The sequence below is a fragment of the Moschus berezovskii genome, chromosome 3 (genome assembly GCF_049115385.1).
Source record: "Moschus berezovskii isolate FMDL1 chromosome 3, NW_MosBer_1.0, whole genome shotgun sequence".
In the NCBI taxonomy this organism is placed as follows: Eukaryota; Metazoa; Chordata; class Mammalia; order Artiodactyla; family Moschidae; genus Moschus; species Moschus berezovskii.
In genome coordinates, this window is record NC_142462.1 from 127,880,632 (window position 1) to 127,903,717 (window position 23,086).

Genomic DNA, 23,086 nt, shown 5'->3' on the forward strand with positions numbered 1-23,086 from the left:
GGATTCTTCCAGAAGCAGACCTTGAGACAGGGACCTCAGCGAGTCAGGTCTGATGGAGGTCTGAGTGCAGTGGGGGTCCGGCCAGGATGGTGAGCACCCCGGTGAGGGTGTGGGTAGCTGGACGTGCCCAGTGACCCTCTAATCCCACCCAGCTGGGGATGAAGCCGAGCTGGGCTGAGCGCTGCCCCTGGGGGCACCAACCCTCTAGGCTCCCGCCCACCTGCATGCCAGGTGGGGCCCAGTAGAAAGCCCCTTGTACCAGGACGCCCAGGCACAAGCCACGTGGGGGGCACAGGCAGTCACTGACAACAGCGGCTTCTCCTGCCTTTTTTTTCAAACTTATTGATAGTATCTAAGAATTTTACTCTGATAAAAAGAAATCAAAAGAAAACTATTTCCATTTAGAAAAAATAAAATATGCTGGATTATTATCACAGTCCCGGGGTTTCTGAGTGGAGAAGACGGTATCTGCATTTAGGTTGAGATCTGAGTGACCTGGTCAAGTAGCCAGCGATGACACTGAGCAGCATTATGCAGTTTGAAAGGGCAGCCCTCCAGGGTGTGTGTGTGTTTATTTGTGCATGTTTTTTTTACATCCAAGTTTTTACTGCTGCTGCTGCTGCTAAGTCGCTTCAGTCATGTCCGACTCTGTGCGACCCCATAGACGGCAGCCCACCAGGCACCCCCATCCCTGGGATTCTCCAGGCATTTTACTAGTTTGCTCAAATATAAGCAAAATACAGTGTAACCAAGATAAGTCTGATAGCTGTCTAGAAAGACAAAGCATTTTAAAAATAGAGCTAAAGGCAGCTAAAGACACCCTTGTTCCCTTGTCACCAGAGTCACCGCCAACAGTGAGTTAGGCTGGATGGTCTCGTGCAAGAATGTTCGTGGGAAACGTGATGCAGAACCGCCTGACCACAAAGCCCGCTGTGGAGTCAACAGCAGAGACACTAGTAAACGGCAACAAGAAACCTGGGTCTTCCTGTGGCCCAGTGGGTAAGGCTGTGCACTTCCACTGCAGGAGCCTGGGTTCCACCCTGGTCTGGGAACTAAGATCCAGCGCCCGAAAAAGAAAGATTAAGAAAAAAATAGAAATCTTACATAACTAAAAAATAGGCTTAACTTTTGCCGAGAAGATACAGTGAGCCCATGTCAGAAATGTGTTCTTGTTTAGTTGACAAGTCGTGTCTGACCCTTTGCGACCCCATGGACTGCAGCACACCAGGACGGCTTCCCTGTCCCTCACCATCTTCCAGGGGTTTCCCAAGTTCACGTCCATCGAGTCGGTGATGCCTTCCAGACATCTCATCCTCTGTCGCCCCCTTCTCTTCCTGCCCTCAGTCCTTCCCAGCATCAAGGTCTTTTTCATGGAGTCAGCTGTTCACATCAGGTGGCCAAAGTACTGGAGTCAGAAATGTAACCCCCCTCAGTTCAAGAGCATTTAGGTCATGTGTGCTCCACAAAGGAGAAGCGTGTCCAGATAATAGAAAATACTCTGAAAACGGGGAGAAGTACATAGAACAGGAAGAGCTAATGAAAATTAACGACACAGCTGAACTCCAGCCAGAAGTGGATGTAACTTTATGTTACTCCAATGCATAAGCGCTGACCGAGGTAGCCCACGCCAGGGAACAAAGGTTTTGTAAGGACTTTGGTAATCTGGAATGAAATTGATAACCACAGTGAAAGCCGCGACATTAATAAAAAAGGGATCAATGACACAGACAAATATATTTACAGATCATCGCCTCAACTTGAGGCCTGCAAAGACCCAGATGTATCACTGCCTTCAATTTTATTTATAGATCAATGTCTTAATGTGATGAATAGTTGGCTTGTAAACTAAAAATACTGAAAATCACAAAGTACAGCTACGACTTTTTTCCCTTTCCTTTACTCGGCTGAGATGTCAGCCCAGGTCTGTGACCTGGGGGCAGCTCCTTAGTCCTCTGTGAGTGGGTGTCGCCTGGGGAGCTTACCCTGAAGCAAACTGAACAAACCACACACTCCAGCCCCAAGGACAAGCTTGGCTCAGAGGCCCACCTTCACTGGGAGACCCTCCCCCAGGGGTCTCCCGGTGCATCTGACCCCCTTGCTCAAGCTCACCTGGCCCCCGCTGCTCTTGGCTAAAACATGCATCCGGTAATTAGCATGCATGACTGCGTGCTAAGCACTTCAGTCCTGTCCGACTCTGTGCGACCCCATGGACTGTAGCCTGCCAGGCTCCTCTGTCCGTGGGATTCTCCAGGCCAGAATACTGGAGTGGGTGGCCATTCTCTTCTCCAGGGGATCTTTCCCACCCAGGGATCGCACCCACATCGCTTACATCTCCTGCGTTGGCAGGGGGGCTCTCCACCACTAGTGCCACCTGGAAAGTCTTTTTCTTCACGTGGTGAAGGCTCACCTGGCTAGGCCCCAGGAGGATCTGAAGGCATCGACTCACTCACTCGTTCGTTCACGGCCTGCTCCTGCGGGGAGCTGAGGCAGCCCCTGGAGGTGGAAACAGGCCGCAGGAAGTTGAAGAAGCCGGAATCAACCTGCTCCCTCCGCAGATGCAGAGAAGACCGCAGGATTCCCCTGGGACAGGGGTCCCATGGGAGCAGCAGGCAGGGAGACGGCTCCAGCCACGGCAGGCAGACAGGGCACGCGGGACGCCAGAGAGGCCAGGCCCAGGAGCCCCAGTGGGGCGCGGAAGGGGTGGCGGCTGGTGGGGGGACCGGAAGGGCCGAAGCAGGCTCTCAGGCTGAGAGTGGACAGCAGAGGACAAGGTCAGGCCTGGGCCCGGGACAGCGGCCGGGGCAGCAGGCCTGGGTCTGACCGGACGGTCTCGATCGGAGTCGGAGGGCTGGCTGCTGGGGAGGATGCTGGCTGGTGAGGGTACTGCAGAGGGGGGTCACTGACCTGCCACCTGTCAGGTGGGCCAAGAGGACCCCCGGGCAGGTCCTGAAGGGAAGGGGTCGGGGGCAGGTCCTCATGAAGGAGGAAACAGACAGAACAGGCTCCACCTTGAAAGCAGGACTCCATCTTGGGCCAGACTTCGTACTTTGAGCTCTATGCCCAGTATCTTTGGAAACGACATACCAACTGGACAACCAGAACCACCCCTGCCGTGGAAGAACCGCAGGGCTCGTACCTAGACTCTCCATCCTAAAAGAATACCCTAATTATCTGTGTTCAGTTCAGTTCAGTCGCTCAGTCGTGTCCGACTCTCCGCGACCCCATGAATCACAGCACGCCAGGCCTCCCTATCCACCACCAACTCCCTGAGTTCACTCAAACTCATGTCCACAGAGTCGGTGATACCATCCAGCCATCTCATTCTCGGTCGTCCCCTTCTCCTCCCGCCCCCAACCTTTCCCAGCATCAGAGTCTTTTCCAGTGAGTCAACTCGTCACATGAGGTGGCCAAAGTATTGCAGTTTCAGCTTTAGCATCAGTCCTTCCAATGAACACCCAGGATCAATCTCCCTTAGAATGGACTGGTTGGATCTCCTTGCGGTACAAGGGACTCTCAAGAGTCTTCTCCAACGCCACAGTTCAAAAGCATCAATTCTTTGGCGATCAGCTTTCTTCACAGTCCAACTCTCACATCCATACATGACCACAGGAAAAACCATAGCCTTGACTAGACGGACCTTTGTTGGCAAAGTAATGTCTCTGCTTTTTAATATGCTATCTAGGTTGGTCATAACTTTCCTTCCAAGGAGTAAGCATCTTTTAATTTCATGGCTGCAATCAGCATCTGCAGTGATTTTGGAGCCCCCAAAAAATAAAGTCTGACACTGTTTCCACTGTTTTTCCATCTATTTCCCATGAAGTGATGGGACCAGATGCCATGATCTTTGTTTTCTGAATGTTGAGCTTCAAGCCAACCTTTTCACTCTCCTCTTTCACTTTCCTCAAGAGGCTTTTGAGTTCCTCTTCACTTTCTGCCATAAGGGTGGTGTCATCTGCATATCTGAGGTTACTGATATTTCTCCCAGCAATCTTGATTCCAGCCTGTGCTTCTTCCAGCCCAGCGTTCCTCATGATGTACTCTGCATATGAGTTAAATAAGCAGGGTGACAATATACAGCCTTGATGCACTCCTTTTCCTATTTGGAACCAGTCTGTTGTTCCATGTACAGTTCTGACTGTTGCTTCCAGAATCATAAATTCTATTATGCTTATTGGGGTATGACCACAGGCCTATTGATAACTGTCCACTGTTAACTACCTAGGCTTAAGACATATGATCACAGGTTAACTTTGATTGTAACTTTCTTTTCCTTTGTTCAGACTAGTTTCAGGGAATTTGGGGAGGCGGGTTTGTGCGTATACTTAGGTTATATATGGTTTTCACAAAAACTGGTCGGGGTCCTCGGCTAAGAGGAGACTGCCTTGGGTCCCCTGGTGTGATAACCTGCACTCCACTATCTGCATTATCCTTCTGAGTGAGTTTGCTTCCCGGAACGCGTGGCTACAACACTGACACTCTCTATTTGGAGGAGTTGGCCCAGGTTTCTGGTTGGAAATTGACATCATCTGTTCATTCAAAAAATATATTTACACAATTTCCCTAAGCAGGGCTTCACAGGTGGCTCTAGTGGCGAAGAATTTGTCTGCTCATGCAGGAGATGTGAGAGATGCGGGTTTGATTCCTGGGTCGGGAAGATCTCTTGGAGGAGGAAAAGGCAACCCACCCAGCTGTTCTTGTCTGGAGAGTCCCATGGACAGAAGAGCCTGGAGGGCTACAGCCTATGGGACCGCAGAGAGTCAGACACGGCTGGAGCGACTTAGCACACACACACACACACCCCCCAAAACAATGTGTCGGGTGATAACTTTGTAAAACACTTAAATGGCCCCACACACACCCAGGAATATTTGCTGTGGCACTGCTAAATGGTGCCGTATGTATGTTTTTAAAAGGAAACAAATATTCTGGGCAATATTCTGGTTTTTAAAAGGAAACAAATATTAGCAGATTGGTTCCATATACCATGCCCATAAACCCACTGAGAAGAGTGAGGGACCCAGGGCCAGCAGGTCTCCCCCACTCAGCACTGGGGAGGCAGCCAGGACCCTGGGAAGCTGGTAGATGCAGATTCTGGCCCCGGGGTCTGGGAGGGCCCGCAGTGCCGCGTTTCCAACAGGACCCCAGGCAGCGCCGCTGTGGAGTCGAGATTACTGAGGTGGGAAACCCCGAGCTGCTCCATTAGGAGCAGACGGGCAACTGCACAGCATGTGTCCTACTTGGGTGAAGAGCAAGCGTAACGCCAGTCCACACGTGCACTGACTCTCTGGAGGGAAATGTGCTTCTGGGAGGAAGAGCTTGAGGCAGCCCCGTTCTCTAGTGTGCGTCTCTGTGGCCGTGCCGGGCCTTGGCCGTCGGCACCCAGTCCTGGCTGCAGTCTGTGGGTTCTGGCTCCCTGACCAGAGATTTAGCCGAGCCCCCGGCACTGGGAGCTTGGAGTCTCAGTCACTGGGCCGCCAGCGAAGTCCCCGGACTCCCCTTTCTTCGTCACACATCTAACCATGATATTTCAGGGTTTTATGGTGAGCATGAGTTAGTTTTGTACCAGAAAAAAACAATATTTAAAAATAAGCAATCGGTAAATTGAAACCAAAAAAAGTTTGGGAAGCTGAGTGTTCTGGACTGAATGTCTGTGTTCCCCCAAATGCGTGTGTGTTCGGGGGAAGGTGTTAGGAGGTGGGGTCTTTGGCGGTGATTAGGTTGTGGGGTTGGGGTACTGACAGTGGGGTCAGGGTCCTTGTACCCGGGTCCCCAGACAGGCCCGTAGCCTCCCCGAGGTATGGACAGCACCCGAGGATGGCCACCAGTGAACCGGGAAGCGAGTCCCCAGCAGATACCAGGTCGGGGCACCAGGACCTCCGCCTGCCAGCGCCAGAGGCGCAGGGAGCAGACATCTGAAGCTTCAGCCGCAGTTCATGGCGGTGCTGTAGGAGCCCACACGGACTAAGACACAGGGTGGAAGGTTAGACTTCAGCTGTGTATCATCTCACTCTTAATAGATCATCCGTGCTATTATTTTAAAGAGCTGTCAGCAGCCAGCAGTTTGTTCCAGGCTGGGGAGCCAGCGTCTGATGCAACAGCATCCGTCCACCCATCAATTCTGAGTCGCTGCAGGCAGCCCTGCCAGCTGCCCGGCCGTCGCTTCGAAACGCAGCCCCATTCTGGTCACCCAGCCTCTGCCCGCGTCTTCACTGGCTCCCCACTGCACCCAGCACCCAGCCCAGGCCCCCCGCCGGCCTCACCCACTTCCGCAGCCCCACCTGTGGCCCGCACATGCGCACATGCGCACACACACACACGCACGCGCCAGCACCCGACCCTGCCACACGCTGTGGTCTGTGTTGCCCATGCATCCGTCTCTGTCATCCGTGGGCTCTTTCACGTTCGCAGCCAGATGCCCAAGCCCCTCTCCCCCCCAGCCAGCCCCTCTCACCAGAACCAGGGAAAAAGGCACCAGCCGTCCGGCACCCCCAGGCCTGCGGCCCCGCCCAGGCTCAGAGAGGCGCAGCTCCCCCAGGTGTGGGGCAGACAGAATCGCTGCAAAGGCTGCCTTCCCCGAGGATCCTGGGGCTGAAAAACACCCCCGAGACCCCCGCATCAAGCCCCCACAAGGTCTTTGAAGTCCTGACTTCAGAGCAAGAAAACTGAGCGAAAGCCGGACGAAAGCCGGGCCCTGGTCGGAGCAGAGGTGGAGGACTTGGGAGCCGTGGACCCCGAGCCTGGCCGGGTACCAGCCCCTCCCAGAGCACCCGGCAGGAGCGAGTGATGGGATTCAGGTCAGGTCAGTTCGGTTCACTTGCTCAGTTGTGTCCGACTCTGCAACCCCATGGACCGCAGCACACCAGGCTTCCCTGTCCTTCAGCAACTCCCGGAGCTTACTCAAACTCATGCCCATGGAGTCGGTGATGCCATCCAACCATCTCATCCTCTGTCGTCCCCTTCTCCTCCCGCCTTCAGTCTTTCCCAGCTTCAGGGTCTTTTTGGTTCCTGATAAAAGGGATGGGCACAAGGCTGGCTAACTCCCTCCCCCAGTCAGCACCAGAGAAATTACTGGCGGACAGGAGAGCCTTGGGGAGGGGGCCTACCCGGGGCCCCTCCCGCTGCCCCTCACCCCCAGGCCCGGGGTGCCAGCTGGGAGGCCCATCCTCCCCCTCACTTCTCTCCAGGAATTGAGGACACTGGTCTGGAAGACACCGGTCTCTGCTCCCGGCCCAGCCTTTGCCAGCGGGGTGAACCCTTGGGACACAAGCCCTCACTGGGGAGGCCTCCGCACCCACACGCAGGTGACCCAGAGGGACAGGCCAGCAATGAGGGCCCCGCAGAGTTGCAGGGTGGACGAGGGGGACGGGGTCCGTTTCAATGCGGAATGAGTTACTTCAAAACTCACTGATGTTATGACAGCCCTGTAGGGTGGGGCGCTGATCCCCACTTTACAGGTCATGCAGCAGCGAGGTCAGGATCGGAACCCCAGCGCTGGCTGGCACTTCCATGAGGGCGTCCTCCCGTCACCATTCAGCCCTGAGTACTGGGGGCCCAGCTCCCACCTTCCCCGCTCTGTGTTCCTTTCCTGGTACAAACCACCCTGCTTAAAGCAGACATCCACAGGTTCGGTGCTGAGGCTAGAAGCTGGGAATCTAGGTGTGGGTGGGGTGGGCTCCCTGGGGCTGCAGGACAGGGCCTGTCCAGGTGGACCCTCCTCCAGCCTCTGCTGTGGCCCGTCCTGGGAGTCCCAGCCCCCTGAGTCCTCATGGCTGCCTCCGAAGTCTGGGTGGGTCTCCCCAGTGGGAGCTGGGACTCTGGTCTCCCTCTCATAGGAATCCTTGTCCTTGGACACAGGGCCTGCCCAGGCCAGCAGGGCCTCCTCTCACCCACGTATCTGCAAAGGCCCTATTTCCACACCAAGTCAGGTCCCTGAATGCCAGCAGACTTGAACTCTGGGGGCACCAGTCAGGCTGGCGGTCGACCGTCCAGGGCACGATAACGCGGGAACATCACCGGCAATCCGAGCAACACCAGTGAAGGGCAGGGGCGTCTTCACCCGGAGCCTGGAGGTCCGGAGGCCTGAGTCCGGAGCAGCGACCACGGGACGGCGCTCCCGCGACCACCGCACGGTTCCCACGATGCCACCTGCCCAGGTGCCCGGGCACGCGCCTCCCCAAAGATCCACCCCCGGGAAAGCGCGCAGCCTTCTTTACCGTCATCCCGAAGGCTTTCATTGTTAAGTGATGCTGTGTTTGTGCTCAAGAGCCCCTCCTGTGGGCTTGTGGGAGAGCCTGGAGGGACCCATCATTCTAAACAGGCGGGGTTATTAGCTGCTTTGTTTTTGGTTTGACTGCATACCTTTGCATCCAAGACCAAATATTTCTGTCTCTTTTTGAATTTTAATTAAATCATTTTATGCCTGTTTTTTTTTTCGTTTTGCTTTCGATCAACGTTTTGTTTTTACCGTGCATCTCGATTATTCTTTGCAACGGTAGTCCTCTCGGTTTTTATGTTCGCATAGTGCTAATACGTGAATCCATCGTGGTTTACGTAGCCGGTTTCCTATTGACAGACATCATCGTTTTCTGATTGTGAACGCGGCACCGCGCGGCTCCCTGCGCCGCCGGCCTCCCGCCAGCAGGGGGCGGCGCCTCGGCCCGCCCTGCGCCGCGCGCCCCGCGCCGCTCCCCGCCCGGAAGTCCCGGCCCGGCCGGAAGTCCCGCGTCGGTGCGTCCCCAGAGATGGTGGCGTCCGCTGGCGCTGCGGAGCCGGCGCGGAGCGGCCTCCGGGGGCGCAGGGGCCGCGGGGAGCGCCGGGGGCCGGGGGGAGGCGGGGAGGGGGCCCTGAGGCGGCTGAAGCGAGCCGTGGAGGGGTTCGTGCAGGGCGCCGCGGAGGGCGGGACCCCCGGCGGCCGCGAGGGGCCCCGCGCCCCGGGCCGCGCGCGCCCGGGCGGCAGCAGAAGCCGCCGGCAGCTGAGGCGGGAGACGCGGCGCCTGAGGAAGGCGCGCCGGCCCCGGGGCGCGGCAGGCCCCGCGCAGGACCCCCGTCCGGGCGGGGACGCCGGCGGCTCGCGGGCGCGGGAGGAGGCCGGCCGGCCGGCCGCGGAGCTGCGGCCCCCGGCTCCTCCCAGAGCCGCCGCGGCCCGGACGCCGGCGCAGGGCCCGCCCGGCAGGACCGAGGCCCCAGCGGCCGCCGCCGCCCGGAAACGGGCGCTCCTGGCGGCCAACGAGGAGGAGGAGCGCGAGATCCGAAAGCTGGAGCGGCGCCTCGGCTTGAGCAAGCGCAGGAAGAAGGGCGGCGGCGGCGGCAGCTCCGCGCCGCTCAGCTTCGCCCGCGACGGGCTCGACTATGTCCTGGAGGCCCTGCGTGACAGCGGCGGCGAGGCGGACGGGCGCGCGGGCCCCGCAGCCCCCGGCAGTGCGGCGGACCCCGACGCCGACGACGGATGGGAGCAGCGGGGCCCGGCGCGCGGCGGCGGGCCGGCGGCAGGGGGTGCGCGGAGCGAGGAGGAGGCCGAGGCCGAGGCGGAAGCGCGCGGAGCCCAGGGCACAGCCGGGGAGGAAGCGGGCAGAAAGAGGGTCCGTTTTGCAGAAGATGAAGAGAGCAGTGGAAACCCCGCCGAGGCTGTGCGTGCGGACGACCAGGTATCGTGTGCACGATCTCAGTCCTCCGGGGTCTCCGTCAGACGAACGAGGGTTGCGGTTGGGTGTGGGTCTGTCGGGTCAGTACTCTTGCCTGGGGAATCCCATGGACACCGGAGCCTGGCGGGCCACCATCCGTGGGTCACAGAGTCGGGTACGACTGGGCACACAGCAGGTAATAGAGACAGAAGGAAGAAAGCCTCTCCAGGGACTTGGCGGCCGTCCGCACCGCTGTCCTCAGGCTGCAAACCTGCCTCCCCTCCCCCTTGCTGTGTTCCACCTCTGGTGTATCCCGGAGACAGCTGCAGCACCTCTGCCTGCCCTCATCTAGTCCTTTTCCTGTCCAGCTGCTCCCGGAGTGAGTCCTTCTAAAGAACAAAACTGCTCTCTTAACACTGACTTGGATGAGGTCTCACGCTGATGGCCGAGTTCAGAACCCATGGCAGAGAGCAGACGGGCCCGAGGGATGGCCCTTCACCTGTTGAACCGCCTTGCCTCAACATGCGTCTTGTGGAATGGCTTCCTCCCCGCCCTCACTGGTTCGGTGCTCCGCTCTGCGCTCACTATAACTTTTGTGCGCGAGGCTTTTCCTCATTTTCTCACTGATGCATTTATCTGTTAATGGCAAACATCTCTGGGAACCTTCCCCTCCTTAAGCGTATGATCTGTCTCCTTTCTGTCCCTGGTGCCTTAGTGCCTGGTACTCTGAGCAAGTCCCCGAGTGCTATCAGTTTCTCTCTGAGCACTGTCTTTTTGACTGTTCCCAAGTCTCTTTCATAGCTTGTGGAGGTGTAATTGACATACTAGTGGGTGTCTTAAGACTGTTTCTTTGTGCATAAATGTACTTTTCTCTGTCTAAGCAGGGATCACGCTTTACAAAAAATGTTTGTTTCCTGAAGATTTGTCACTCAGGTGTCAGGGAGGGTTGGTGATAATAATCTGTAATCCCTTAAGTTGAAAATCTAGGAAACAGTGAGCAGTAGGTTGATTTTAATTTATGTAAACTTAGATATTAGTTTTTAACAAGTCTGAAGTTTTTTCAAGCTTTTTCTCCAGCATTGGTGGTACATGTAATTTCGGTGCATGGCCGTGCCCGCTGTCGACTGAGGCTGGCAGAAGGGTAGGATGTAGGGCCCTTGAGGGCACAAACCGGAGGTGCGCAGCCAGGTCAGCAGAGCTCCAGAGGGAAAAGGGAGGTGATGAAATGGAGTGTTGACAGTTACCTAAGTGATGGCGCGCCTGTCGGGGCTGGAGCAGGCACGGGAGGCAGCCGGTGTTCACTCAGCAGCAGCAGGCAGCGGTGACCGCCTGCCCCAGCCCCTGGGAGTCCAGTGTCTAAGAAGCATTCATTTTTGCCCTTTCAAGCAGAGTCTTGGTGCAAATGGTGGAAAGTACGTCCCACCTCACGTGAGGCGAGTGGAGGAGACGGGGGACGCCCAGAGAAGGGGAGCACTGGAGAGACTCAGGAAGCAGGTCAAGGGTCTGACCAACAGGTGAGCGGAGGAGGCGCTCTGTCCCTCAGGACCGTCTGCTCCGGACGGTGGAGGCGCGACGCTGGGAGTTGGCCAAAGCCCGAGATGCTGTTTTTAGCTGAAGCACTCTTCTCACAGAAGCAGCACGTATTCATCCTCCCATCCCCACCCAGCACAGCCACATCAAGAAATACAGCTGTTTCTGCCCGCTGACTGTGGGAAAGTTGGAATTCTCCCAGCAGGACATGTGGATGTGTTCAGGGGGTTTCCCTGCACCTGCCTGGGGACACTGAGTCAGGATGGCAGCAGGCGTCCTTGTCACGGCCTCTCTGGTCTTGACCAGGATCCTGTGTGTGCTTCACTGGGGCCGCCTTTCAGCCGGAAGGAGAGCAGTTAGGTTATTTGCTGATCCCAGAGGATTGTATGTTCTGTACCTATGTGCTGGGTTTAGGGCTTGCCTACACAGAATAGAACCTGATGGTGTATTAGTAACTTTTCCCATTTCTTAAACTGACCCCAAAAAACGGCGGCCATGTCGCTCTGTCTTTCCACCTGTGTGCAGGCTCAGCGAGCCAAACCTGGCCTCCATCAGCAGCCAGCTGGAGGAGTTGTACATGGGCCACAGCCGGAAGGATATGAACGCCACACTGACTGCCGTCGTGCTGAGCGCCTGCGCCCCCGACGTGGCCATGCCTGCCCGGCTGCTCATGGAGCACGTCCTCCTAGTCAGCGTCCTGCACCGCACGGTCGGCCTCGAGGTAGGGCCGCCGCGCCACGGCCATCCAGGCACCTCTCGTCTCGGTGGCCAGCCGCTGCGGCCCGGCCCACCTTGTGTGCAGGCTCAGTCCAGGCCGCGCTCCGCACCCACGTGATGTTGACCGGCCTCTGGTTCTGACTGGTCCTTGTTGGCTATTAGTCTCTCTCCCTCTGAACCATGCTGTCCAACTTGCCTTTGCCTTCTCTGTGTTCCCGCCGTGACGGTGACTGTTTCTGGTGTTCTGAGGACAGGCCTTTTTGTTGGGCGGGAGACCACCAGAGTGTGAGGGAAAACGGCATTAAGTGAGGGGACAGGACAGCGCCTGGCCTTGGAGCGCTGGTTCCCCCGGGTGGGCTGCGTACCTGTGCGTGTCTGTGAAGCGGCCCTTTGTCAGTATTCCATGCACGATGCGTCTAAAGCGCCTGCAGCTCAGAGCCTGGCCCCTTCCTCCCACCCTGGGTTTTCGGTCCCAGCTCGGTGCCTCCGGTGTCGGGTCGGGGGGCCCACACGCCACGGGGCCTCTTCTTCACCCTTACATTGACCTTGGCATCCGCTCGCCCAGAGCAGCAGCTTCCAGGGCTGTCGGGGGAGCTCTGATGACAGGACTTTATAGTGAGGTGGGGGAGGAAGTGAACGAGGCCTCCTTCCCCAGACGACGTCAGTATTCAGAAGAGCTTGTAGATCCCTTCGAACCTGACACTGTATAGGACTTTTTGCCGCTTCTCTCAGCAGCGGAGCGCCTCTGCAGGTCTGACTCCTGTGCGAGTCCTCGGGGCTCCAGGCAGGGGATGGGCAGAGGTTTATTCAGCCCGCTTTGCAGGTGCAGACTTTTTCCTGATGTCTGCGGAATTCTGGTCTCTTTTTTTAAGGTCTGTTTGAATGTGGCATAGTGTCATTATGGAAAGAGTGTGTTCTTCGGGGGTGTCTTCATTGAAGAGGCTCGACTTGGGTGTTTACAGGGGAGACTCTGTTCACAGGTCATTAGAAACCAGAGGACACGTCCGGCCTGTCAGAGCTGCCTCTGCGGAGCTCTTGTTCCCTGCTTCCCGTCGGTTGCCTTTTCCTGAGGTCCCCCAGCACTGCCTTATTTTGTGGTTTGCCAACGACCCAGTGTGTTTTCCACTACAGTCCATCCTCACCGGGGGTTTAGTGCAGCCCCTGCTTATCCAGCCTCCCACCCGGGCGTCCAGGGCTCAGGCTTACTCAGTCTTAAAGCAGCGGTCTCTGTCCACCCTTCCCGCTCCTCGTGGGTTAATGCCCCCACTGGAAGCTCCGTCAGCCCCCGTGACGTAGATGGTTGATCCTTCCCCTCCGTGACTGGCCACCCGCTCTGGTTCTGTCCCTGGGTCGCTCACGTCCGCTCCGCTTGCCCGGATCCAGCTGCAGTGATCCGAGTCCCTGAGTCTCAGCTGGAGCGTTGCCACCACACTGCCACTTCTGGGCCCCCGCCCTCCAGGCCCAGACTGAGCCAGAGAAGTGAGCCACGTTGGATAGCATGTTTTTAGAGATGTGGGTGCATTCTTAGCAGCTTTCACAACTGCGTTTTTCCGAGGACCCGTAGTGTCTGCTGGCCACAAAAGGCGCCCCCCATGGAGGGAGGTCTGAGCGCCTTGCTTCAGTGTCCTGTGCAGTCCAGGCTCTCCTCTGGGAAGCTCTGTGCACTCAGACTAGTGTTCTTAAACTTTCTGCCCTGTAAGATCTCGTATCCTGCCACCTGTGTATTTTATGTTAATTTTTAAAGCACTGATTCTTTTAATACATGTCTAAGCTGAAAGAGGAGAAGGAAATGGCAACCCACTCCAGTGTTCTTGCCTGGAGAATCCCAGGGACGGGGGAGCCTGGTGGGCTTCCGTCTACGGGGTCGCACAGAGTCGGACACGACTGAAGTGACTTAGCAGCAGCAGCAGCAGCAAGCTGAAAGAAGGGCCCCTGAGAATAACCCGCTAACTCGATTCTGGTTTGCAGTCATGTGTTTTCTGCTCTTCGTCCAGGTGGGCGCCCACTTTCTGGAGGCGGTGGTGAGAAGGTTTGATGACGTGTATAAAAGCGGGAGAGACGGGAAGGAGTGCGACAACCTGTTGGCCATCATCGCCCATCTCTACAACTTCCACGTGGTGCAGTCTCCTCTCATCTTTGATGTTTTGAGGAAACTTGTCGAAAGTTTCACGGAAAAAGATATCGAGCTGATCCTGTTAATGCTGAAGACCGTGGGCTTCGCATTGAGGAAGGACGACGCTCTGTCCCTCAAGGAGCTGATCACTGAGACTCAGGCCAAAGCCAGCGGGGCAGGCAGCAAGTTCCGGGACCAGACCAGGGTATGCGCCCCTCCCGGCCTGCGTCCTCACTGCCTGAACGCAGCCTCAGCACGCGGGCCCCTTCCATCCTGATGAGCCCTGTGTCTCCTGCCTGACCCGGTGTTGCAGCTTCTCGTCAGTGTGTGAATGAACCTCCTCCTTCACTCTCACGGGTTTAAGAACATTCAGCTGTTCAGAAGAGGCTTCCTGGAAAGGCCTGTGGCGAGGGGCTCGGGTCAGCGCTCTTGGCCACCGCGGGCCTCAGTTTCCCCATCTGGAAAGTGGGGCTGATCGTGACTCCTGCCTCTTTGCTGGTCTGCAGACTGAGAGGCGTGGAGGCGCCGTGGGGGGTTAGGGGGAAGCAGGGGCCTCGTTAGAGGAGCAGGGAGGGCCTCCCTGCAGGGAGTGGGCAGGGGCTGGCGTCGGGGCCTTGTGAACCTCCCGGGGAATCGGAATCTTATCACAGAGGCATGAGGCACGTGATGAGTTCTGAGTAGGTAAACACACGTTTTCACGCTCAGGTCTCTTTGGCTACAAAAAAGGAAAGAGAAAAGCCACCTTGGGTGGGGCGATAATTAGCAGAGCTGCAGTGGGCGTGAGTCTAGGACTTACAAGTCCTCAGACCTGGGGTGGGGCGGAGAGGGGTCAGAGGTCACGCCAGGTACCCAGCTTGGGTCTCTAGGTGGGCAGTAGGTTGTTGAGAGAGACAGACCGGAAAGGAAGACTGGCCCAGTTCTGAAATCCTGAGATGAGAGCCAGGTTCACTGTGAGGAGGGAGGCGGGGCTGAGCCTTCTGAGGGTCCTGGGGGCCGCGGAGGGGAATGAGGTGCCATGTCCGGCACGGAGGGTCGTGGGAGCCGAGTTGGGGTTCCTGACCGACGCCCTGCTCCTGTGCTGGATGCTCGGGAAAAAGGCAGGGGTAAAGGTCTGCTCTTTGCATCAGGTGGCCAAAGTATTGGAGTTTCAGCTTTAACATCAGTCCTTCCAATGAATATTCAGAACTGATTTCCCTAAGGATGGACTGGTTGGATCTCCTTGCAGTCCAAGGACTCTCAAAAGTCTTCTCCAACACCACAGTTCAAAGCATCAACTCTTAAGTGCTCAGCTTTCTTTATGGTCCAACTTGCACATCCATACATGAGCACTGAGAAAACCATAGCTTTGACTAGACGGACCTTTAGCTCTGACCACAGGGAGGTCAGCAGACACATGCCTTTAGCTGGTGGTGGCGCAAAGCTGGAGGAGCTGGGCGGGGGGTGGGGGAGAGTGTGCTGAGCTGAGGCGGTGGCCCCAAGTGTTCAGTGCACGCGTGGTGTGGGGGTTGTGTCTCCGCACTGACATTTGGGGGACTCATCTATGGGGTCACACAGAGTCAGACATGACTGAAGTGACACAGCAGCTCTGGGCCTATGGGAATCCTCACTGCTGTTCTTGCAGATTTTCTCTGAGTACAATGTTATTTCCAGTTTGAAAGTTAAAGAAGGAGAAAGACCAGGAGTGGGAGGGGGCACCTGCGGCCGGTGGGGCAGCTGAGAGCCCCGGGCGGGCAGCCACGATGCTGCCAGTGCTGACGCGTGCGGGAGGACGGTCCCTGCCTTCTGAGCTGAAGGGTCACCGGTTCCCCCCGTTTGAAAGGGTGGCTCCTCCTGCCCGTGTCTCAGGTCCGCTTCATGCTGGAGACGCTGCTGGCCCTGAAGAACAACGACGTGCGGAAGATCCCAGGCTATGACCCCGAGCCCGTGGAGAGGCTGCAGAAGCTACAGAGAGGCCTGGTGAGCCCGCCCCGCCGCCTCCCTGGGGAGCCCACCCCTCCTCCTCCCTAGGGGCCCCCTCCTCCCACCACCTAGGCTCCCCGGCTGCACTAGCCCGTGAGACTCCTCCAGCAGACAGAGGAGCCACAGGTCAGGTGCCCATCCAGTTGATGGGGTCCCCAGATGGGGGGAAATCTGCAGGTTTCTGTGGTGAGACCCCCCCCTTGTGAGCTGTGGGTGCCCCTGCGCTAAGCCCTCAGCCACATAGAGACTCACAGGTACATCCTCTGGCCGGGGTCCCACCCAGACCAGCAAGGTCAGCCTGGGGGTGAGGGCTCGTCTGTTGAAATTCCCTGGGACTTCTTGCCATGGGCCCCTTGGGCAGGCCCCTCAGACCCAAGCCTTGGTCAGGTCCCGTCACTGCGTCCCACGGATCACAGGCCCGTTGGCGGTGTCCTCGCTGCTGGCCATGGGCTCTCCCTGGGGCCCCATGCGACCATTGTGCTCCCACAGTGTGTCTGGGGGTGGGCCCAGGAAGCTCACACACGGAGGTCACCTCTGACGGTGGCGTTCCTCCCAGGGGTTAAGTGTCCCGGTTGTTGGCGACTCGGCACAGCATTCCCACCAGGAGTGGCCTCGCTGGGTGGTGCTCGTGTGCTGAGCCACTGCGCCGGCCGCGGGCTGCTCTCTCACAGGTACGCAGCACCGGTGCAGGGACAGACCCCGAGCTCCGAGTGTCCTGGGACAGTGTCCTGAACGCCGAGCGCACCGGGCGCTGGTGGATCGTGGGGTCTGCGTGGAGCGGCACCCCGATGGTGGACAGCGGTCCGCAGAAGGCCCTGCAGAAGCCGCTCATGGGAACGGTGCGTGGGTGACTGAGTCCACTTGCGGCTGTCCCTGGGGTTATTTGACGATATTACAGAAGGTGCTGTGGTTTTGTGATCTCATGTAATTCCATTTCTGTGATTTCCTCTGAAAGTATCGGAATGTTAGCTAAGAGACTTAGAGTGGAGTGAGGGGATGCTCGGCCGTCAGACAACTTTCCTCCCTGCCCCTCGCTCACACGGGCAGACCCCCCAGACCTGGCAGGTTCCTCTGGGGGCCTGCTTCGTCTCTTGCTGTTGCGGGGGTGGTGCTCAGAAATGAAGATTCAGCACTTAACACGTGTGACTTAGAATCATCCCCAGGTCCAGCCGCAGGATCACACGCATAAGTTTTTAGAAACTTCGTAACTGTACTGAACCAAAGGGGAAGTTCAGTGACTCGTCTGTACAACCTACGCCCTGTCACCCCTCTTTCTAGGTTAGCTCGAAGATCCTGGAGCTCGCCCGCAAGCAGAGAATGAACACCGACGTCAGGAGAGCCATATTCTGCACAGTGATGACGAGTGAAGACTTTCTGGACGCGTTCGAGAAGCTCCTGAAGTAAGCCCTGTGCGCGCCTCCTACTTGGCCTCTGAGTCAGGGGCTGCGGTAACCCCTCCACGCAGTGTCCCTCCTGCTGACTGACTGCTGGTCGCTTATGATCTGTTGGTTGGAAGAATCCAGTGGTCACCTGATAGTTCTCAGTGGCCGCCGTTTGTTGTGAGTTGCTTAACTCTTCCTGTTAAAGTTCTTTCTGACTACATCTAAATTAAACCTCCCGTGTGGCTTCTGTACTCAGTTGTAATGAGATTTAAAGCATCTGTGTACTGTGACAAAATACATCTAAAAAGTCTAGTATTAAATAATTTTCCTTTATTTGCTTCAAATTCAGAACGAATTAAGAGGGTCGGTATTGCGGGACTGTGCAGACTCCACACAGCACTAAAGGGGTGGGTCTCTGTGTCCAGACCCACCCACACAGGACGCAGCAGGCTCAACGGCAGGGTCTGCACTGCCGGCCCACAGCTACAGCCCTGTCCTGTGGCTCGGTCCCCAGCCCAGGCCCAGGGTCCAGTCCTATCTCCCACCTTCTCCACTCGGCTCACCTCACCAGACAGACAACCGGACAGGGAGTGCTCCTGGGAGAGCCGTCTGCCTTGGGCTGCCGACATCAGGCAGGTTGAAGGTTCAGAAATCGCTGCTTCTGTCCTCCAGGCTGGGACTTAAGGATCAGCAGGAGAGAGAGATCGTTCACGTCCTGGTGGACTGCTGCCTGCAAGAGAAGACCTACAACCCTTTCTATGCCTTCCTGGCCGGCAAGTTCTGTGCCTACGAGCGGAGGTTCCAGGTGACGGGGCCGGGAGGCCGCCTGCCATCACTGTCTGACTGCAGGCCCCAAGCCGAGTGTGGCGGGCCGGTGCCCTGGGATCTGCGTCCCCAGGTCCCTTGCCCTGTCACCAATGCAGGTGCTGTGACCTGGTGGACTGGTGAGGCCTCTGTGGTTTGGTGTTTCTCTGATTTGAGGGACAGCATCTCAAAGAGGTGACTGTGAAGCGGTTTCAAACTGTGTACACGAAGCCAGTGTAGTTGTTTCTAAGAAGCCTTCAGCTTAAGGATATTACATCTGAGTGATTAAGTGCCATACCTTTGGATTATGCTTGTAGTGATTATTCTAATAATTTGTGGAATTTTAACTTTTTCCCCCTTCTTATCGTTCTGTTAGATGACATTCCAGTTCAGCATATGGGACAAATTTCGGGACCTAGAAAATTTGCCAGCCACTAATTTTGCTAATTTGGTTCATCTGGTGGCCCACTTGTTGAAGACGAAGTCACTGCCACTTTCCCTCTTAAAGGTGCGTGTAGAGTACGGAATAATTCAGGGCCCTGAGGCTGAAAGCACACAGCTGAGCCTTGAGGTGCGTGGGGTCGGGGGCGCAGACCCCGGGTGCAGCCAGCGCCCTCGTCTGACCTCAGTCACCTCCGCGTTCTGGTTCCATGTGTCAGGAGCCTCCCTGCTTGGGAGCGCGTGGTCCTGCAGTGCGTTTTAGGGGGAGAAGTCCTCGTGTAAGTGGACGTGCAGTCCAGAGGCGACCTCAGGGCCCAGGGCCAGGATGTTCGGTGCCTTAGGAATGCACACGTCCTTGGATCCTGTCTCGCCTGGGAAACGTCCTCATCATCCGGGCAGATGAGCAGGTGGCGTCAAGTTGCCGGTAGCTTAGGGTGCTGTGACAGCTGCTGGCTGCTGTCCGTGGGGCCAGGGGCGCGAGTGCAGGGCCTGCTCACATGCCTGTCGAGCTAACCTCCTGTGCCTTTGGCGGGGGGGCTTGGGCGTCAGATGCCGCACCCCGCACGGGGCACACCAAGGCACACACCTCTCTGGCTTTCTTATTGCTGGGGGTCTCGCCTTCTGCTTGCGGGAGTTTTGAGCTCAGAAGGGACGGTGCACAGTGTGTCCCTCAGCTGCAGTAGGTCCCGGAGACGGCCCTGGGCCAGGCCGGCCCCTCCTTCCTTCACAGGGGTCTGCTCGTTGTTGCCCCGCACGGTTGGTGGTACAGGGTCACCGGCTGCGGCTGTCCTTTATCTAGTGCAGCATAAGCCTGAAACGTGTCCACGTTGATCTCTGCGCCTCTCTTCTCAGGCTTTATTGGTGTTGTGTGGCATCCCACTCTGTAAGTGCACTGTGATTGTCATGTACACAGACCGGCCCTCCCGGACCTAGATTCTGCGTGTGTCTTAGTCAGGAGGCGGCTTCTCTGAGGCAGACGGTCGCGCCTGCCTCAGTTCTGGTTCGCGAGGCGCCCCTCCACCCTGCACTCGCCTGAGCTCTGCTGAGGCCCCTCGCCGGCGGGCGCGCCCTGCAGCAGCGATGAGAGGGCGCAGGGCCTCAGCCGCTCACATCAGAAAGCTGGAGGCAACCTTAGTCTCAGGGGCGGGGGCGGGGAGTCGTTCTCTCAGACTGTTTGGAAATCAGTGAAAAGTTGGCTAAACCAACGTTATTATCTTTTATCCTGACTCTGCTAGGTTGTGGAATTCAGTGAACTGGACAAACCCAGAGTCCACTTCTTACGGAAAGTGTTGCAGATACTGCTAATGGAGACAGAAGTTGAAGACCTTGGCTCGATTTTTGCAAGGTCTGTACGCAGCGTGTTTGATAAAGCGTATGGAAGAGAAAGAGAGCATTTTCACTCAGGTTATCCTAGAAAAGCACGTTTGTCGCGCTTTATGCTGTGTTTAGGCGCAGCTTTCCGGTTCTAATTTGAATAATGTCTTGTACATTAATTTGGGGGACGGGAGACTTGCCTAATGGCGAACTGAAGGTGATTTGTGACTGATAGGATATGTTCTGCACTGAGCACTCTGCTTCAGTGGGAACTGGGCATGGCTCCCTCTCCGGGGTCCCCCCGACGGAGCGCGAGGGCGGCTGGTCACTGACACAGGTCCCTTCCTCCCCAGGGTGTCGGACAAGCCGGCGCTGGGCCTGCTGCGTGAGGGCCTGAAGCTCTTCATCAGCCACTTCCTGCTGAGGGGCGCCCCGGAGGCCAGCGCCCTGCGGGAGCGGGCCAAGCTGTGTGCCCAGGCCCTGCAGGGGCGGGGGTCCCTCAGGATGTAGCGGGGGCCCCTGTCTGCAGGGCGTCTCCTTGTGCCGCTTGCATGAAAGGCAGGCGCAGTGTAGCGCTGTCGTATAAGATAGTGTATTTTGTTCCAGGGTCATACTGTATTTGTATTTTACGCCATTTTCAGATAACTGTGTTTATACCTACAGGAGGGCGGGTGGGGCAGGCGCTAGGCAGTGAGGAGCCACGGGGTAGGTACGCAGCGTCTCATTTTTTTGGAGACAGGCTGCGCTCGAGGCTGCCGTCTGACAGAGCCTGGCGGTGGTTGTGTCTTTTAGTATTTTGGGTAAAAATTCAGAAGTTGCCCGTCAAACGTGCCTGATGTTATGTTGATACGTGAAGTGTCTGGGTGGCCAGCGTCCTGGGAAAGGCGGCAGCTGACCCAGGCCTCGCCGTGTGGGGGCTGCTCCTGCTCCTCACCTCAGGTTCCCGCGGGGGAGGGCCAGCTCCCCTTGAGCGTCACTAACTCCCCGCAGCTCTGAAAGCCCCGCGTGAGCAGACAGAGCCTGGGACAGCCGGGCACGCCTGCTGAGCGGGTTCTGGGGCGGGAACTCAGGACAGACCGCCAGTGGCGGGCGTGCTCAGGCTGCCCCTGAGGCACAGGCCCCCTCCCCTCACTGCGCCTGGGCAGAGCGCAGACGAGGTCAGTGTCCGCATTGCTGCGTCTGGGTGAGGTTTATACAGATGGAATGTATTTTTATAACTTTTCCTCAAGTTTTAAATTATTTCAAAATAAAGATTTCCTATAAAACATGCATACTGCAGAACTCATTTTTTCAAGGCATGAAATATTCTGATGTCATTTCACAAAAATAATTAAGCTAACTCGGATCACTGTTGGCTCCTTTTTTTTATTAACTTTAGTTGTGGCCACGCGGGGTCCTCATAGCTACGGGGCCGTCTCTCCGGTTGCGGGTGCAGGCGCTTCTTCAGGTGGCGTGTCCTGTCACTGAACACAGGTTCCAGGGTGCCTGGGCCTCCTCAGGTGCTGCTCTGGGACCCCATTGTTTCAAGGCACATGAGATCTTCCTGGATCAGGGGTTGAACCCAGGTCTCTTGCCTGGGCAGGTGGATTCTTTACCAGCAGACCACCGAGGAAGCCCTAACCTCCTTTTTGAAAACATGGCTTAGCCCTTACTGCGAAGCAGTGACCCCGTGTCTGTTGCTTTACTTCCCCGCGAGGTGCCCCTGAGTCGACGGGAGGAGCCAGAGGGACAGCCTGCGCCTTGACCTTGACCTGGGCCTGGGTGGCCGGGGCGTCGATCACCAGAGCTCTGGGCTCAGGGTTGCCGACGGGGCCGCAGACCGCACCCCTGCCAGGATGTCAGGGCACGGTGCTGCGAGTCTGCGCTGGGTGCCGCTGGGTGTGGCAGGACTCGGCACCGGCAGCTGCTGCAGAACCTGAGCCCGTCTGCGATCGTGTCCGCTCCCAGCTGTGCATGTGGCTGCTTGTCCTGAGGCTGCAGTGTCTGAATTACACCAACTCGAGGCCTCTTCCAGGGGCCAAGAAGGAGTGGGGCTTGGTCTCACTCAGCATTTGCTGGGGGCTCCTCCATGCCACGCGCAGAGTTGAGCCCCGGGGCAGCTTGAAGGGGTCAGAGACATCGTCGAGGTTCAGCAGCGCGTGCCCTGTCATCACGTGTGCCGAGAGCAGCGGGCAGCTAGCCCCCGCGGGCCAGGCATGGCGAGCTTGCCGGAGGAGGTGATCTGGGCCCGGCCCTTCCAGCCAGAGCCCGGGGCACCCGGGGACGCGCGGGCACCAGCGGAGGGTCGGGGGGCAAGGCTGGGCCACATGGGGCCCTGGGACCCAGGACAGACGTTGGGACGGGACCGGCGCCTGCCTCCTGCTTGTGAGGAACGGGCATATATCTGCTCAACCGGGGGAAGCCATTGAAGGAGCGTCAGCAAGGGAGCGAATCCACCAAGGCTGCGTTCTCAGGAATACTGCCTGAAAACCGCGGGAGGTGCCGGGTCACCTGGTGGGGAGACTGGCGGCTGAGCCCGGGTAGGTGGCTCTCGTCCCCTTCCTGGCCCAAGACAGCAGCCGTGAGAAGGAAGATTCTGGAGACGCAACTGAGGCACACGCAGCAGAAGTGGCACCTTTCAGTGAAGAGGTCGGGGGCATCTGGGGCCCTGCTGGCACCCGTCAGCAGCAGGGTCGGGCAGGAGGGCACAGACACACCGCCCAAGGTGGGTCCCAGGGCTGGGTGTGGAATCCCCCAAGGAAGCTGAGTTAGGAGAAGGAGGCCAGGGACAGGGAGCCTCCCGGCAGCTCCTAGTGCAGAGAGCAGAAGCTGGGAGGACCCGGAGACAGCCCAGGAGCTCCAGCACAGCTCAGGCCCGTCCCGGGACGGCGGCTCTGTGACCGCGGAGGGGCTTCAGGCAGACCCCAGACGGGAGCAAGGACTGAGCCTCTGCAGGACTGCACGCCTCCCCACAGGCGATGCATTTAAGGTGCGTGAGCGGGTGTGTAGGCAGCATCACGCACACGCATCCGGAGTGTTCCGAGAGGCCGGTGAGCCTTGGTCTTCCGGGGAAAGGAGTACTGGCCTGGGAATCGGGGCTTTTCCTCTTCCCACATTTCATACCTTACTCCACATGGATGACGCCAGCCGGAGAGGGGTCAAGTTCACACGCCGATGACGTTTATCTCAAGTGGAGCTGGGTAAGATGAAAAATGGTGTTTGCATGA

The 23,086-nt window shown here is 57.6% G+C and overlaps 1 protein-coding gene and 1 long non-coding RNA gene across 7 annotated transcripts in view; both read left to right on the forward strand.

The window, feature by feature from the left end:
* The window catches only part of LOC129552814 (uncharacterized), a 43,633-nt gene extending 35,217 nt beyond the window's left edge, over nucleotides 1–8,416 (forward strand). Inside the window, exons 4-6 of one of the 5 annotated variants that reach the window (XR_016037102.1) lie at nucleotides 841–6,799; nucleotides 7,185–7,301; nucleotides 7,855–8,416. This is a non-coding gene — a long non-coding RNA (uncharacterized LOC129552814). Of the gene's footprint in view, nucleotides 1–840; nucleotides 6,800–7,184 lie in introns of all 5 variants that reach the window. The other 4 variants (XR_016037103.1, XR_008685327.2, XR_016037101.1 and 1 more) reach the window with 4 other exon arrangements.
* A 310-nt stretch (nucleotides 8,417–8,726) lies between these two features.
* Nucleotides 8,727–21,149, forward strand: NOM1 (nucleolar protein with MIF4G domain 1). Of its 2 annotated transcripts, none has more exons than XM_055421645.2 (11): nucleotides 8,727–9,644; nucleotides 11,007–11,134; nucleotides 11,676–11,871; nucleotides 13,862–14,185; nucleotides 15,826–15,936; nucleotides 16,611–16,778; nucleotides 17,218–17,339; nucleotides 17,994–18,126; nucleotides 18,502–18,633; nucleotides 19,802–19,911; nucleotides 20,234–21,149. In XM_055421645.2, exons 1-11 carry the CDS (start codon nucleotides 8,742–8,744, stop codon nucleotides 20,388–20,390), a joined length of 2,484 nt encoding a protein of 827 aa, XP_055277620.2. In that variant the 5' UTR covers nucleotides 8,727–8,741; the 3' UTR covers nucleotides 20,391–21,149. The 2 variants fall into 2 exon arrangements, with proteins under 2 accessions (XP_055277620.2, XP_088690914.1); XM_088834788.1 differs by having other exon boundaries at nucleotides 11,010–11,134.
* The last annotated feature ends 1,937 nt before the right edge of the window (nucleotides 21,150–23,086 follow it).